Source organism: Cheilinus undulatus, linkage group 2 (genome assembly GCF_018320785.1).
Source record: "Cheilinus undulatus linkage group 2, ASM1832078v1, whole genome shotgun sequence".
In the NCBI taxonomy this organism is placed as follows: Eukaryota; Metazoa; Chordata; class Actinopteri; order Labriformes; family Labridae; genus Cheilinus; species Cheilinus undulatus.
In genome coordinates, this window is record NC_054866.1 from 29,213,249 (window position 1) to 29,231,700 (window position 18,452).

At 40.7% G+C, this 18,452-nt stretch overlaps 1 protein-coding gene across 1 annotated transcript in view; it reads left to right on the forward strand.

Moving 5' to 3' along the window:
* Positions 1–17,928, forward strand: part of npas1 (neuronal PAS domain protein 1) — a 71,380-nt gene extending 53,452 nt beyond the window's left edge. The window contains exons 6-12 of the mRNA XM_041809531.1: positions 9,461–9,635; positions 9,805–9,917; positions 10,343–10,539; positions 10,738–10,844; positions 11,044–11,191; positions 16,064–16,196; positions 16,278–17,928. Coding sequence (XP_041665465.1) covers positions 9,461–9,635; positions 9,805–9,917; positions 10,343–10,539; positions 10,738–10,844; positions 11,044–11,191; positions 16,064–16,196; positions 16,278–17,342 — 1,938 coding nt within the window. The 3' untranslated portion in view covers positions 17,343–17,928. The remainder of the gene's footprint in view (positions 1–9,460; positions 9,636–9,804; positions 9,918–10,342; positions 10,540–10,737; positions 10,845–11,043; positions 11,192–16,063; positions 16,197–16,277) is intronic.
* Positions 17,929–18,452: the final 524 nt, after the last annotated feature.

Below are 18,452 nucleotides of genomic sequence, written 5' to 3' on the forward strand. Positions count from 1 at the left end.
CTGTTTCTCTCCAATAAAGACAAAATAAATTAAAAAAAGACCCAAACAAAAATATGTAACTGTTAATGAAGTCCTAACTTTGCCGAGGTAGAAAAAATAGCTGTTTAGAATATACATGACAGAATCATTAGGATTAATTCAACTCACATAGTGCCAAATTTAACACTTTTTCAGAGTTTGTGTAATTTTCAAGGGTTCCAAATTAAATTTACACTTTGGAAGGTGTTTGTATTTTTAGTCTGTTTTAGTGTTAATTATTAACACCCAGTGTTGATATTTTACTCATTAAAATGTATGTTTAACACATCAGTCTACTATTTTCTTTCCCTTCAGATATAAATTTGAAGTATTGACAGTTTTATTAGTTGATATACTGAAATGCACTTTTCATACTTAATGAAGAGTGATGCCTTGTATCAAAAACCTGCACTGTAAAATAAAATAGGTTCAGCTTACTTCAAAATGTGGAAACTTGTTGCCTCAGGAAAAAAGTAAACTAAACTTGACATTTGTGAGTTCAAATTACTTTTAAAAGTTCAAATCTGAGATTCAAATGTTAGTTTGCATTTGCAGCACTTAAACTAAAATGAGTGTGCAATACTTCATATCACATAATTTTAAGTGCACTGTAAACCCTGATAAATTTATAGAACTGAAAATATTTTAAGTGGCCGACTACCTTAACAGTTTTAAATAGTTCTCATTGCAGTTTTTTAAAGACATTTTAAGTTACCATCCCGCCTAAGATAGACTAAGTTAAGCCATCACACTGTTAGTGACCCACTGAAGCAATGAGAGAGGGCTGCCAGATGCCTTCCAAAAAACAGAGAATATTTTGAATGATTTTGTATATTTTACTGATTTTTTGAATATATGCTTAACAGTAATTTGTGTAAAATAAAAACATGGTCATTTGGTTAAATTAATGCTGAAATCAAAGTCATTTTTAAAAAATCCTAGAAATATGAGTCTTTGACAACCTTCAGGTACAGTGAGGATACCAGGTCTCTGGCACCGTTATTTTGGGGGTCCCAGGCTGAAAAATTTAAAAACCACTCATCCGGAGAGTTGGACTTATACTAAATGGATCAAGGATGTAAAATAACTCCAACACTGTCGGCCAGTTCACTCTGAATAGAGTCAAAATCACACTTTGGGAGTTGAAATCAACTCTGAGATATGAAAACTCCAGTTTTTGCTGTGTAAGAGAAAATATTTACAAAGAACAATTGGATGTGATAGCTTGAAATGAACACATTGCTCATTGAATCCACTGCACATTATTGTTGAGATTAATGGTAATTACTGCACAATTAATGATAGGATGCAGAAAAATGATGTTGCAGGGTGAAGCATGATGAATATTCAGTACACCCAGATTTGTTGTTTTAAACAATTACGGATATTTGGAATCAGAATATTATATCACTCAAAAGAAAACTCAGAGAACAGAGAGAAGAAGAGGTGGAGGCAGAGGACAAAGCACTTGGATTTACTTTGTTGGTGAGTGGAGGCGCTCACAGGGGAGAGAGGAAGGACAGACAAACAAACGATGTTCTTAGTGAGAAATTGTAACTGGTGGTTTATTTTAGAGGGCATGTCGCCCCTGCAGACCGCCCCTGCCCTGCCGTCTCCTGTCCCCCCTCCCCATCTGACCCCTTTGCCCTGACTAACACCCTGGGCTGCTCCCCTGACGGGGGGGAGGGGGGTTGCTTAGCCGGCTTAGCCCAGGTCAGGCACCTTGACCAAGGGCACAGCCCGCCGCCCACTCCCCTGGCGCCTCCAGGTATCATTTTTCTCCTCACCGGGTCTCTGGGCCGGAAGCACCAGGAATAAACCTGGAAATGCCACACAGCTGATGAAGGGGGGGTGGGCAAGGAGGCAAGAGAGGAAGAGGAGACAAAGGAGGATATGAAGACTGGGAGAGAGGAGACAGAAAGGATGGAGAAGTAAGAGCACAGGCTTGGGAGAAGAGAGAAAAGGGATAAATGGGGTAAAGAGAAGGGAGGAAGGATGGTAGATTAAGGGAGGAGAGAATTGATCTGGGAATGGTTAGTATGCAGCCCCCGCTCCCCCTCCCCTCCCCTCCCACCATCTCTCCCTTTCCTTCCCTCCCTCTCTCCTCCCATCAGTCAGTGAGGGCTGAGGGCTGAGAGTGTGTTGTGGACCACTGCCCGGATGCCTCATACATATTAAAGCCCCCTGCTATTATTTATATCATGTCTCTCCTTCCCCTGCTTGCTGCCCCCCACCTCCCCCTCCACCACCCTCACCCATCCCCACCAAACGGCCATACATACATGCACGTGCATCCCATACATACACATAAAGGTTCACACAGATGCACCAGCAGACAACTCTTCACACAAACAATGACACACACTGACGCGTGGAGACACGAAAACAGACAGTCTAGTCACATACACAGAGAAACAGAGGCACACATACACACTGAGAGAGATTTGAATGATCTCGGTCTCTCCGCACGTCTCCCCTCGCGCCACATTCTCTACCTGTTTTTATGTCTGAGCCTGACTCATCCCCTCAATCGCTCCGTCTCTTTCTCATCTGCTCATTTCTGTCTGATCTTTTTTCAATCCCTCCCCTCTGCCTCTGATGGAGTGATATTATTCGGATAGGTCTTAAGCCTGGTAAAGCCTGTAAGGACCCGTTTGTCTCTCTACCTTGTTTTCCAATACCACAGGGCCAGGGGATTTTGACTCCTCTGATGGGCTGGTCCAGTACAGAGCAGAGGAACATTTAGTCAGAGTTAAAAAACAACAAGAATTCCCAACGTAGAAGAAGAATCACTTATTATAAAAGATAGATAGATAGATAGATAGATAGATAGATAGATAGATAGATAGATAGATTTCTCAATGCAATCAATAAAAGATGCATAAATCAGCTCATGTTTTCCTAACTGCCTCCATCTCTTAACTTGTCAAACATCTATCCTCTTACTGTGTAGATGCAAACTCTGAATTTTTAAAGACATTAATGAATGACTCCATTTTGAAGCCAGAATCAAAGCAATGCTGTAGAATAATACAACACCTAGTTAATACATCGCTGATGTTACTTCACTTTAATAAAGATAATAAAGTTATAATGATGATAGATTTGTTTAGAACATTTTATGTGAATATGCTGTCAGATGTGACATTAAGTGGCTATTTTTTCACAAGAGCACAATTTTATAAATAAAAATCTAAAATTTAATGAGGGGGAAAAAATTCAATAATAACACACCACAAATGTGCAGAACATATATTAAAAAGTAGAGTTCCGAGGAGTCTAAAACCTCAAAACCATCAATCTGCCAAAAAAAAGGCTTACAAATATTGTAGAACAATTTAAGGAAATTGTTCCTCAATGTAAAATTGCAAAAGATTTGAATTTCTATCAAAAGATTCTGGAGAAATGTCTGAGTACAAAGGCCAAGGCCAAAGATCAATATTGGATGCCCTTGATGTTGGGGCCCACAGATGGCACCTCCTTAGAAAACAGTCATGATTCTGTACTGGAAATCACTGCATTAGTTTAGGAACACTTCCAGAAATCACTGTCAACACATTCCCGTACCATCCACAAGTTAAAGCTGCATCCTGCAGAGAAGCCATGTGTGAACATGATCCAGAAACACTACCATCTTCTCTGGGCCAAAGCTCACTTAAAATGGACTGAGGCATAATGAAAAACTTTTCTGTGGTCAGATGAATCAGAATTTGAAATTGTTTTTGGAAATCATGGATGCCGTGTCCCACGGACTCAAGGGGAGAGGGGCCATCCATCTTGTTATCAGAGCACAGTTCAAAAGCCTGCATCTCTGATGGTGTGGGGTTGCATGGGAGCAGCTTACACGTCTGGAAAGGCACTAAAAATACGGAAAAGTATAGAGGTCTTAGAGCAGCATGTGTTCCCATCCAGACGTCTTTTTCAGGGAAGGCCTTGCATATTTCAGCAAGACAATGCTAAACCTCATGCTGCATCTATTGCAGTAGCAGGATTTGCAGTAGAAGAGTCCAGGTGCTGAACTGGCCAGTCCAGACCTTTTATAGAAAACATTTAGCACATCATAACACACACACACACACACACACACACACACACACAAACACAAAATGATGAAGAAGACCCAGGACTGTTAAGCAGCTAGAATCCTACATTAGACAAGAATGGGACAACATTCCTCTCCCCAAACTCCAGCATCTGGTCTCCTCACTTCCCATATGTTTACATTGGTAAACATGGCCTTGTCCCAACTTTTTTGTGAGGGTGTTCTGAATTTAATTTGAAGCCAATGTCAAAAATCTAAAATTACTGTTATGTGAGTGGATCTTCTGGACCTAGTTAAAGTCTAGCAGGGACATTTATTATCAGTTGTAGGCTATCACCAGAGGACTTACTGGGCCAGCTTTATAGTGAGTTATAATAGTCAAGGTGGGAGGATACTAAAGCTTGAATTAACATCTGTAACTTGGCTTTTGGGACAACTTCCACTTTACTATGACAGAAACAGGAATGGGTTAATGATTTGAGGCACTATAGGCACACCACGGGGTAGAATAGAAGATTCACATAAGGACCAAATGACACAGAGAAACACTTATCTGAAAGGTACCTCAAGAATAAGTCGAGAGCACTCCCAGTAACACCTGTTGACCGTCTGAGTCTATCAATCTGAATACTGGAATCCACATTCCAAAATGCCAAATTCAAAGCTCAGGTGTAGATGCACCAAAGCAAAACTTTCACCTGAAAAGCACACACTTAGGCATAGAGAAAGTTCATTGACTCTCATATTGGCTTTCATTATGTTTCGTATCGCTGTTCCTTCCTCTAGTGTGCACAGTGCCTCAGAAGATTCACCCAACTATCATTTGGCATCATGGAAGACTTTATGACTTATTCTGTAGCCAGGCAGTAGGGAAGCTTCAATATTTTGGCTTCACTTTGGGGCAAGTCATCATTTCATCATCTTTTATGCAGTCTATGCCCAGTATCTTTGTGTAACAGACGGTAAGCAACCAGCTAGTGAAAAAAATAGACCTTTAAGTAGCTATAGAGGCAGAAAATTCAATTTAAATTCATCAGGTTGCCATGAACAGAACCTGAAAGACATGGGGATATTACTCAACGACTGTTGGTTGATTATTTTTCTTTCAAATTAGATTTTTGATTTGTTGCCAGAAAACGGAAACATACACACATATTTAAGAACAATCATACAAACATGCAAACCATTTTATGATTTAATGGTTACATTTAGAGCACTTGCTGGTCCTGCCCTAAAATGCAGGTTGTTCAGGTAAAGTCACACCTCTATAATAAAGTACATAGCAAAAATGACAGTGTAAGTTAAACTAATATATATTTAAATGGAACACTTTAAAAGTCTTTATATTGGTCCAAACTACAAATAGTTAAACTTCTTTTGAAAGAACAGAGTCAACATCATAGCAAGGCACTGCATACTAATGTACAATGCGTCCTTAAAGTGTAAGTAGACCTCCAGCTCAGAGCTAACTCCATCCACTTCAGACTTTTGAAAAATGCACAAAAAATGGGTAGTTGGGTACTAAGAGGAGGGAGGGGAAAAGGACAGGGTTTTCCAGATGGGGCAGGAGTGACGGTGATGTCCCCTTGCCAGAAAGTGACAGAGTCCCGCAGCACTGCCAGAGTCTCCTGAAGCAGGCTGTAATGTGGTGGTGGAGCATGGTGGTTTCTGAGCACTACCTGTTCGGGCTGTTGGCTCCAGCACCGGCGTTAATAGAGCTGGAGCTCTCAGAGCCGAGGCAGTGCAGGTGAAGGAGAGGATGGGAGTGGTCTCTGAATGGGAGTTAGATGGGTTAGAGGTGGTGACATCCTACATTTTGTATAAAGTTTGTGACATAGGTTTCTACTTCACATAAGCCACACCTTTTCAGAAAAGATTTTTCAAAGCAGATGTCCTTTTGAGCTAATTAAAAACCAAAAATTGCTGATTTTTATCAGTTTGGGTCAAATGTCAAAAATAACTAACCTTGTAAGTACAGTTGCAAGAAAAAGTATGTGAACCCTTTGGGATTTCTTGGACTTCTGCATAAATTGGTCATAAAATGTGTTCTGATTTTCATCTTAGCCACAACAATAGACAAACACAGTCTGCTTAAGCTAATACCGCACAAAAAATGATATGTTTTCATGGCTCCAATTAGCTCTTGGAGAAGTCATTAGCCTAGGGGTTCACATACTTTTTCCACCCTGTACTGTGAATGTTTACATGGTTTGTTCAATAAAAACATGAAAACATATCATTTTTTTGTATGTTATTAATTTAAGCAGACTGTGTTTGTCTATTGTTGTGACTAAGATGAAGATCAGAACACGTTTTATGACCAATTTATGCAGAAATCCAAGAAATCCCAAAGGGTTCACATACTTTTTCTTGCAACTGTACATGTACATGCAGATGGATACGCCCGTTTCCTTTTCACTGGCAAATCCATCTTGCAAAGCTCCCGTCTGAACCGTTTGGGCCTGGTTAGAAAGTGACAGGACCAATCAGCGACAAGGGGCAGTACTCTCGGGTGTGGCGGAGTCATGACATAAGCAAGCAGCAACAAGAGGCTGGTGCCGTTATGGCAGAGGACATTAGTGTGGATGCTGCTAAAGCGCAAGTTTTATCTGAACTTGATGACATTTCTTCGTTAAAGAAGAACAAAGAACAGCAGTGAGTTGTTTTCTTTCCAAAAATGACAAACGTTGTGTACTGACATGTCTACAGTCTCCATGGTTCACGTTGTGCAGTTCTATATGGAGTGTATTCCTCTGTAGCTGTGCACACACCCCTCAGTAGTGGCGACGAAAAACATGGATGTCCGTCAATACCCTCTTGCTGTCCCTCCACAACAGGCTGCCTTGGCATGTGTTAACAGGTGCAGCAAAAATCATAAAACAAGGGAAAGACTCAGGGTGAAATCCTGGTTGGAATGAAGCTACAGTTGTGTTTGTGGTTGTGAGTGGTGGAATTACATATGATCTGGCTGGTGATGCTATCCTGTCAGCTCGCTCTCATTGGTTGTTGTGGGTACTGCATCAAAGGGTATCGAGGAAAATCATAAATATGTTTGATATTTACGATTTGGGGTTGTAGAGGCTCCGGCACGATTTGGAGCAGTAAAATAATTGTGTTGACACCACACACTTAAGGATAATTCGGACAAATTATCGTTTGCAATGAGGCTCCACTCGGGAAACGCCCCCACAGTTGTCGGGGAAGAAAATCTTGCCTAAAATTGGGCTTAAAATCAATCCTGTTGCAGTGTTAAAGTTGGACTAACACTGCTGGATCAAAACTGTAAAATAACTCCAACACTGAAGACCATTTAACTTAGTATGGAGTTAAAATTCCACTTTGAAGTGTTTAACCCTGAGATGTCAACACTCGTGTTTTTTCTGTTTTGGGGTGTGATGTGGAATCATTCTCTCACTATGTGCAAAAGTAGTCAACAGAGATGGAACAAGTACAAGAGTATAGTACTCAAGTAAAAACACAGCTACAGTCCCCTCTGTGGAACAACCTGTCTGAGGAGATCAGACTTGCAACTTCCCTATCCTCTTTTAAGTCTCTCTTTGAAATCACATTTTTTAAGTGTTCCTTCATCTTATTTGAATGATTTTTAGTTGAGTTTAAGTTTTTACTGAGTTTCCTTCTTTTCAGTCTGTGGCAAATTCCTTTTTCCATGATGAAGTTTATGTTAAAATCTTCAAGGTAGCTATTAAAGCAGATCTGTATCAATTTAGAGTCAATTATTCTTGGTTTAAGACAGCAGAAAATTCCAAAACAACAACAACAACAACAAAAAAGATTTAAATGTGGTAACGGTGGAATTTGAAAATGCGGTAAAAAGGATGAACTGTGGTTAACTATGGAAATTCTGAGATTAGTTACGTTTACAAATGTTAATCTCTTGATAGTCCTGATATTTTTATACATAGGTGTGACTGACAAATACATGCTTACATGTGTATGTACATGTACATGCAAATCTCAGTTAAGACAATTGAATTCTAGCACAAATAGGCATAACTGCTGGATGCTTGAAAAATACATGTTTATGTACTTATGCAGCTGTTTTTCAAAATAAACAGTGTTGCTATTCTTACATACTTTCAAAGGAAAAAAGATAGGCAGTGTGTAAAATTTCAACTAATTTGATTTGAACAATGAAAAGTGGACTTAAAAAAGTCTTTGAGACCAAGACTGCAGATGTGCTCCAACAGGACGTTGTGGCCTTCATGGTGAAAGACATTAACTGTTGCTAAGCAGTTAATAGGAAAACGTGTAGCATATGATTTGTATATGGCTCAGATTTGGCCAGAAAGGGATTTTTAAGAGTATTACTTCCATTTATTCACAGACCAATGAGGTGGGTTTTGACAAACCTATCTGGTAATTATAAGTGATGGTACTGCCAGGATCTTTCTCTTCTGTTGCCTTTAAAACTAGTATTTAATTAAATGATCATTACAGGTGACATAGTTAAGGAAAAAAACAGGGCATCCCCAAAGAGATAAACTCTGCATGTCTCAGACTAAGACCCTCAGTCTCTTCTATTATCCTCCCTCACTTGTTGGGGTTCCCTCCATTTTTCCTGTCTCTCATCACCCACTGCTCTGATACCTTCACTCCCACCTTTCCCCGTCTTTCCCGCTCCTTCCTCTCCCCGGCTGTGATGTCCTTGAAGGCCTGCTGAAGCTCCCATAAAGCCCGCAGTAAATGGCTCTAATCCGGTAATAAATGGCTGTGTCCTACAGACAAGGGTGTGAGGCTGCTGCAGCCACGGCTTTATCAGATGGAATGGTATTGGCACACACACACACATCCGTAGATGTAATAGAAGCTGCGTACATGTGTGTGTCTCTCTCCCTCACACACTCATTTATACAGCTTCAGATGGAATCACATCTGCTCCGATTGTGCTGCTTTTATGGATGCCGTGCATGAGCAGCGCGACGATTACCTTTAAATGATTAGAAATGCGACTATGATGCATTATGATGATAGGATCGTATAGAGTTGTATGAGCTGTTGCGTTGCTCTTTATTCCTGCTGGGAACGACTGTAACTGAATGAAGAAGCGGGGAGGGACGAGTGGAAGAAGAAGAATAGTAATGTGACCTTTGGAGATACTTGGAGTTCACCTGTTTTTAATCAGCAAATACAATTGATTTTTATCTCCCCTGGTTTTATTTGAGTAATACTGTAGCCACTCGCTCCTCTGAGACTGGACTTTAATATATGTGGAGGTGTATGTGTGTGGGAATGTCTTAACATCCTCCACACTCCTTGTTGAGTTGTAACCCAGAGCAGTGCTTTCATTTTCCTGTCATAACATATATTGATTTTTCCTGTGCGATAGTGTGTTTGTGCTCAAAGCTTCTGTTTTTGATCAGCGGATGTGTTTCTCTTCAGGTGGAGCTGACCGGCAGCAGCGTGTTTGACTACATCCACCCAGCGGACCATGTGGAGATGGCTGAGCGGCTGGGGATCAGGCCACACCTGAGGGCGGAGGCCGGCTGTCACACGGCTCCAGAGAGTGCTTCCAGCTCTGCATCCACCTCCTCCTTGGCTGGTACACCTGAACCTGGTACTGATTACATCATCAATTATACAGAAAACTGCTTGGAATATAAGAAAAGGAGATTATTCTTCTTTTATGTACAAATCTCACCTTACGCTTTTTAAAGCACAACAAAATCAGGGTGAAAGCAGTTGAGTTTCTTTCGTTTTTAATTCTTCTTTTTGGTCCTCTACAGCTCCGTCAAGCCCTCATTCTCCTGCTGACGATCCTCCCGACCGTGGCTTCTTCATCCGCATGAAGTCCACACTCACAAAACGAGGCCTGCACGTCAAGTCGTCTGGATACAAGGTACAAATGTCAGAGAAATAACTTGAACTAATTTGAAACAAGGCCTTGTATCACTATGCTATTTACTGCTTGTTCTGTGGACAGTGAAATAACAAGCAGAGCTCTGTCTTTTTGTTTAGCATGGCCTGGGTTTCATAGCTCTGTCAAGGTGCTCGTTTTCAGCATATTTTATGGCTCTGACCTTATTTCACACCGGACCGCTGCACATAAGACTTTACTGCACTGGCTGCTGTTATACCTGCTGCTGTACTCTTTAGCTGACAGTCTGACTTTGTGTTGTGTTTCTATTACATTTTATTGATTAATGCCATGATGCTGAAGTCTTTTTATTGCTTTGTTTTATTTTCACCATTTTAGGGTAGTTTTTCCTGCAAAATACTTAATTTTATCCTGAAAAAAGTATTTTTTTTCCCTTTTTTTGTCAGGTAATCCATGTGACTGGTCGAATCCGCTGCCGCCCTGCACTCGTGCCGGGCTCCACACGCTCTGTGCGTCGGCCGATGGGTTTGGTCGCACTGGCACATACACTCCCACCCTCCACGCTTAATGAAGTCCGCATGGAGAGCCACATGTTTGTTTTCAGAGTCAACATGGACCTACAAGTCACATATTGTGAGAACAGGTAAGAACTGTACAGGAAATAAATGGATACAAAGTGCCTCTGCTTCATTTCCCAAAATGTGTTGTCAGTGCGCTTCTCCCACATGTTTTTTCATGAGCTGTTGGCAGCAGTTTCCCTGCCAGGTGGTGGTTTCAGAAGACACATCTGCTTCTGTTAAGGAGAGAAAATGTGTTAATTTGTTGTTGTGTTTCTCTACAGGATCTCAGAGTATATGGATCTGACCCCAGCAGAGGTGGTGGGACGTACCTGTTACCACTTCATCCATGTGGAGGACCTGGAAAACCTCCGACAGAGCCACGAGGACTGTGAGTCACATCCATCTGCATGTGTGGAGTACCAAATTCAACTCCAGCCACTCCTTTATACTTCAGTGTTGTCTTAACTTGGGGTTTTGATGAAGGAGAGCCTGTTGAAATCCCTGTATGAGCTGCTGTGATAGGCGCCCTCTGCTGCCTCAATCATGAACTGCCACACTAATAACCGTCTTCTTTCCTCTCCTTTTAGTGCTGCGTAAAGGCCAAGTGGTGACGGGTTACTACCGCTGGCTCCAGAGGAGAGGAGGCTACCTGTGGATCCAGTCCACCGCCACAGTCTCCATCAACCACAAAGCCCCCCACGAACGCAACGTCATCTGGGTCAACTATGTCCTGAGGTCAGTAAAAGCAGAGCAGAGCGGCACTTTTTTTTGAACAGCAGGACTGCTGATATGAAGCGAGTTTATACACGCAGGCACCACGCTGTGTACAGAGATCCTTTGAAGGGATTGATGATGAAATGCAGACGGATAACTGGAGGAGTTTCTCTCTCTTCATGTGAGAAAAGTGATGAGGATACTTTAAAAATAGTGACATCAAAGCAGGACACATTATCAGTTAATGATAACAGCTAAAAAGTTAATACGTTTCTTTAATTTTAATAAATATTGAAGACTTGTTCATTTTTTATACAAAAACTATAAAATGAATAAAATTTGTGTTATCCAAAGTCCTCTTATGTTTTATTGAATTTCCATTAATGTATGATTTTCCCTTAAAAACATTTAGTATGTAGAAAGAGGAGTTTTAATGACCAATACAAGGTAGAGTCTTATGCTGTTCATCTGTGCAACAAAACCCTGAATAAACAGTGCATAATTAAAGCATGATGGGCAACCATTTTGTTAGATTTTCTTTTAATTAGTCACATTTCTTTTCTAATTAGTCATATTTATTTATGTATTAGTTTAGTTCATTTACACATTTTTAGAAAGACAGTACAGATTTTAAAAGGACTGTTTTGGAAAATGAAGTTTCAAGTTAGAAATTCAGCTTTTTCTGTTGTTTTTTTGAAATTTAAGTGCAGCTGCATGTGCTACTCCAGTACTTTAGGTGGATGGTTTCCAACCCTTTTCATCTGAGCAACCCCTACTTGTGCCTAAGAAAAGTGAAGCCCCCCCAGGACCCGCACGAAAAAGTAATACATCACTGTCAAATATTTACATTAATTTATTTCCTTTTGTTGTTTAAATCCAAACAAAAACGCCCTGAACAGAAATGTTCAGATCTTTGTATTATAAGCGTTTTATCATGATTTTAGTCATTATGTGCAAATCTTTAATTTTCCCAACTTAAGAGTAGATAGAACCTCGTGCCTAACCCTCAGATGTCTGGCGCCCCCCCAAAGGGGTCCCAGACTGCAGTTTTGGAACCAAGCTGTGTGCTACCTCATCAACATTAAGCCTTTTTGAATATCTAGTTAAACATTTAAAAAGATGAGCAATAGAATTTAAAGTTATTTTCTTAGTGTTGTGTCATTCATGCAATCATATCCCCGGTCTACATGGGCTTACATGACACTAAGAATTTAACTTGCACAGAATCAGAGTGCATCACAGGTTTTTTTTTAAATTGTCATAATACAAAAAAAGGAGAATAAAAATGATCTAAAGATAAATTAAACAGACAATCAAGGCTTTTTAGACAAAATGAGCAGGTTTAAACACATCAGATTTAAACAGTCTCTCCATTTTCTGCTCATCAGCCCACTGCAGTATTCAAGGATTTTGACAAGCCATTTCATGAAGCAATAACCCTCTTAAATCATCATGTTTTCTACAGTGAAAATGAAAATGGGACTCACTTTCCACTTCAGCTAAATCACACAACTCACAACGTTTGTTTTCTCTTGGGATGTTTTTGAATCGATCAATCTCGTTGGCCAGAGGAAGAATACCACATGTAATCAAGGGTCTTTGCTTCTAGATAAATGAGATGTAACATATAATTCAGGCATAAAATCATGATAAATATGAGGAGAAGTTGTTAGTTTCTGTTTAGAGAAAACATTTTGAGCCATTTTTCTTCAACATTCCCTTTTAAAAAGTCAATATAACAACAGAAATTAGTCCTGTAGATATCCGCTCCTTAGAAATCAAGTGCAGCTCAACTGCCCTTTAAAAGTTGTTATCTTTGATCCATATAAATACTTTTTGGTGATTCTGTATCCTTACATGTTGTTTAGTCGGTTCCACAATCAGATCATTTCACATTTTCTGTATAAAGCCTTCACTGAGAAAAATAAACGTGAGCAAATATAACTAAATAAAATAAATTTAACTTAATTTAATTTGTGATTTCAACAATAAGAATACACATTAGAAATACATCTTATTTTGAAGCCAGTTAACATTTGTCAGAAACACAAGACATTGTGAATCTTTTTCCTTAACAAGAATAATTCATGAACTGTAACCCAACAGTCCTAAGTTCATCCACAAAACAAAACCTAATCTTGTTATCTTTTCTCTGTCCCATTCTGCATTTCGAAACACAAAATACTACATTACCCAAGAACTTTTGAGCCCAGCGATGTCTCCTGAGATACCGGGATTGGAGCAAACTATAAACCTCCAGAAAGCATCATATACGTAGCTTTGTTCTGTACAGTATCTGCATTTTGTTGTGGTCTTTTAAACCCCACACCTCTGCAGGATATATGAGCATCTTTATTCAACATGAATGAGGAATTATATCAGAAACACACAAAAAAATAAACATACATAATGAGGCAGATGGGGTGGCTCCATCTGCCATGTTTAATGCCCAAGTGCAGTCTCATTCTGTGGCATTATAGTTATATCTAAAAGGTGTCTTTATTAAATTAATGACCTTTTTAAATGCTTTTTCTGCTTTATCAGGGAGGTCATACACAGTTCAGTATCTGAAGAACAAGTGCAAAATTCACTTCACACATTATCTGCATGATGTAAAAATTACTGCTGATATTTACAACCGATATATCAGCGATAGATATAGGTCTGTATTGGCAGTAGATATCAGATGCATATATGAATAAGTTAGTAGAGTTTTGGGCACAACCAACAGACCTACATCAGCTGAAGTCTTTTTCTTTGATCATTTTCATGTCTTAAATTTTAATGTGTGTTTAAAGGAGTGAAGTTTTAGGGCTGAGCTGCATTTGTAGATCAATATTGATATTGGTATTCTGAAATAGATTTTTTAAAATTGTCAGAAAGAATATCAGCACAAATCCCATATCAAATGTAGATTTAGAAGCTAACAGCATTTACTATAGATCAGACTCCCAGGAGTGTCCTAATCCTTTTGAAACTATAACATCCATGATAAATAATTTCCATGTCTGCTTAGCTATAAAAGTTTAAAAGTGGTGCTTGAAGAAGAATATAAAAAGGAAGTTGTGTGGATCTGGAATTTAATACAATGTTGAGTAGTTTTGCCTCTGCAGCATGTATATAAGGTGTTATTAGTTATAAATTCAGCTGCAAGAATGATATTTTCATGTTGAAACCAGCATGTTTCATTTGTTACTTTAAAATGTATATTCCTGGTGCGCCGGTAGTCGAGTGGTTAAGGCGCTTGCCATATACGCAGGCGACCTGGGTTTGAATCCAGCCTTTTCCTGCATGTCTCTACCCACTCTCTTCCCTGTTTCCGACTCTATCCACTGTCCTGGCCAAAAATAAATCTTAAAAAAAAAAAAAAAGTATATTTCTCTTTGTAATTATCAATTATAACACTGATCAAAAAAACTACTTTTCATCAACTGAAAAGATTTGGGGCTTCTGAGAAAACACTCAAAGCTAATGCCCTGTAAGCTCCCCCCTCGCTCCAGCTATGCCTACTATAATCTGACCAAATGAAAGGAGGACGCTACATTCACTTATTTATCAATAAAGATTCCCATGCACATCATAATCTCTTTGTCGTCCAGTGTACAGTAACTGGAAATCTAGCAAGTGTAATCAAAGCAAGCCTGTTCTCTGTGAGCTGATGTATCTGACCCATTTAACCTCTTAAATTTCTCTGAATGCAGGAAATGTTTCATCTTTCCATAATGTAAATTTCCTGAACAGTTTTAAGCCAGACATTTAGTGTTGGAGCGTCTGTGAAAAGTTTCTATGAAGACTTTCTTCCCCAGACAAGAAATTTTCTCATAAGATATTCACCTGATGTGATTTGATATTTAGTGCTGTAGTACCCAAATATATTGTCTGGACATCTGATGAAATCAAGATCTGAAATAGTTTATAATCAATGTTTTTACTTTGATATACTTTTTCCACAAAACTGATCATATTTTAGTTAAAAAAAAAAAATTATATATATATATATATATATATATATATATATATATATATATGCGCAGCATGTTGAGTATCCTTTTCGACTTCAAGTGAACAATGATTAATAATATTTAATACCTTATCTCCTAATGTTGCTGCATGATTTTGAATGCTTACAAAATGATTCAGAACGATTCCAGATTCTGCATCTCCAGTCCTGTGTATGTTTAGAGTATTTCCATAATGTAGTTTAACTTTTGTCTGAGGCTTTTTTATCAACCTAACAGACACAACAACAGCAGTAACCTTGACAAACACGCTCTTCCTGAAATTCCCTCTTGTATCATCCACACACTGATGCAAATGCACTCATCGTAGGAACACATACACGCACCCTCACAAACAAAACTGTGTGCACAGTGACGGAGCACTGAGACAAAAACATGAGGAGGAGGCTGAATTTCAATGCTAATTGGACTGAAGCTATATAATTACAACAAATGGATGTCAGAATTTTGGGTCTGAATGGTGTTTTAGTTAATTAGTGCTGTAATTACAAGAGCTCATTAACTTCTCCAGCCGCCTCCTCCTCCTCTGAGCGTAACTCTGTATAGGTGGGCTGCTGAGTGGGGCACACAGTGTGTGTTTTGGCGTGTGAGTTTTTGAGGGCGGGGTCTTCCTGTCTGTCTCCATGTGTGTCAGTGTGAGTGATGAGGACTGTTGTTTGAGTGTATGGTGTGTGTGATGGAGGTTAGAAGTCTGTGAGGCAGTTTTTCTATTGGAGGTTGTTATTAGTCTGATTATATGTTGTTTCCATTGTAAGTATTCACTCAATCAGTACAGCACAAGTGTTTTTTTAAAGCTGTAAGTGGTTTGAAGTGGTAGATGATCATTTTTAACACCTTTTTTTTCCTTTTACCATTTCCACATCTATCCATCCAGTCGAACAGAGTTGCCCGACACCCCCCTGGATCTACTGCAGCTCCCGGAGAATGTAAGAGCAGAGCGACTCAGAGTTAGTTCCTCCCCCGCCGCCAGCTCCCCACAGGCCCGAGGTGAGACACCGCACATACATGTAGAAGAAGCTCACTGACACACCAACACCTGATGTTATGTTTTCTAACTATAAAAATTTTCTTCCCTCTCAGTATCACAGCCGGTGAAAAGCTCAGCAGGAAAGAGTGACCCCGATACTAAAGGCAGAGAGAAATTCACAGCTCTTTCCATCCAATCAGAGGACAGGAGGAAGCGCCTGCTGAGGTCCGACCCTGAAGGTGCACCTCCCGAAACCCGCCGCAGGATGGAGGAGCTCCGTCACACAGAGGAGAGCGTGTCAGCATCCTCTGACCTGGCCAGTGAGAGCGAGGGGGAAGAGGAGGAAGAGACGGAGTGGGAGCAGGGGGGAGACAGTGAGAGACTGAAACAGGGAGACAGAGGGGGAGGAGGTAAACAGAGCAGGGGGGGTGGAGGAGGAAACACCCCAACAAAAGGGGGGGAGAGGGGTGGCCGGGCGCACAACGGCCGGGCTGTTATCCAGCAACTGAAGAGTGTTGTGACCCCGTCTCCCCTGCCTGGCAGCCCCAGCATCAAGACTGAACATGAAGTCCTGACCAGCGGGGGGCGCTGGGGGGCGCACACACAAACCTCCACCTCGCACACGCACACGCCCTCCAGCAGCCTGAACGGGGACAGCCCCACCACCCCGATCCCTGACTCTTCCTCCAGCAGTGAGGCTCCTCCTAAAGGCCTCTTCACACCCCCTTCCCCAGCTCTGTCTCCTGCCATGTCTGTGTCCTCCCCGCTCCCCCGTGATGACAGGGTGGTGTCGGGGCCACTCAGTCGGAGCAGTGGTGGAGCAGGAAGTGGCCCTGACTTTGAGCTGCTGCAGAGACTGGCTGCAGGTGGAGCAGCAGGTCGGGTCCTCTTCCACCCCCTTGCTCTCGGCCCTCAGGGCCCCCAGAGTCTCTACGCTCCCAGCACCATCCGCTACGCCCCACCTGAGCTGCCCCCCTCACACCACCACAGCACGGGACACGGCGACGGCCTGCAGCTACGCTCGGACCACCACAAGGGACCCCCACCGGCCTTCTTCCCCCACCTGCAGCGCTTGGCCGGCCTGCCACCCTTCAGCGGTTTCTCCCCGTCTGACAGCCCATTCTCCTCTGGCCTGCCCTTCTGTATGAACGGACTGAGGGGGGCCGCGGGCTCTGAGGAGGACTGAGAGATAAAACATGAAGGACAGAGCAGAGCAGAGTGACAGAGCAGAAAGAGAGGCAGTGAAAAGGGCAGGAGTGGCAGGACATTAAGCCTCTGAGGACGGTACTAATTGGACAATGAGTCGAATAACTGCGATCTAAAATATGTGACAAGTCGCTGCCACAGGGAATCACCGTGTCAGGGACTCTCAGAGAAAGTGCAACATGGGAACTTTTGACAGGTGGTCCCTGCAGACTTTATGTCTTTACAACAATAATGAACTCTGCTCTGTGTCTTTCTAGATAACTGTGTTGATTTCTGTGTCTCTTCCACTCAGAGAAGCCATATTGTACATAGAGAGAAAACCATGAAGACCCTCAGCTCACATCCTCCTCACTGTCACCTGAATTAACACAATTAACCCTAAAGCCAGGAGAGAGAGATGGACACTCATCAGTAGGAATGGACTTTGGGATATGAATTTTTATTATTGCAGTATTATGAAAAGCGTCTCCTCCACAGGTGATTGTAGGGTTTCATTTAAAGATAGATGAGACAGCCCTCTGGTGTTTTTTATTGAGATTTAAAATAATAATTATAATAATAAAAAAATTATTCATCTGTCAGCCATACTTAAAGCACACTGTTGGGACAAAAATAGGAATAATAAGTCCCAGACATTCCATTATGTATAAGGGAAGAAAATGCAATGCAGACGGGACGTTATTTCTGTTCTAGCCAGATCCTTTTTTTAACTGAGTATTAATTATAGTATATTCTGTATGATGCTGCGGTTGTGTTTGTGTATGAAAGCCATATTCTTGTTTTTATTTTTGATGTTTTTATTGATTTTATTACCAGATACTTCAGACAAAAGATTAGAAAAGAGAACAACTTTGTTTTAATGGATGTAAAATATCATCCAAATACCTTTTTTATTATTATCCTCTATTAAGGATATTTCTCAAAGTGTTTTAGGAGAGGAAATGTTAGACAGAAGTGTTTATCTTTTAAAACTGTTTTTTTCTGAGCACTTACTGAAATTAGTTCTGACGTGAACTCAAAGCACTATATCACTTAACACTGACTGTGTGATCCTGTTAAAACAGAAAACAATGCAAGAGTGGTCACTAAT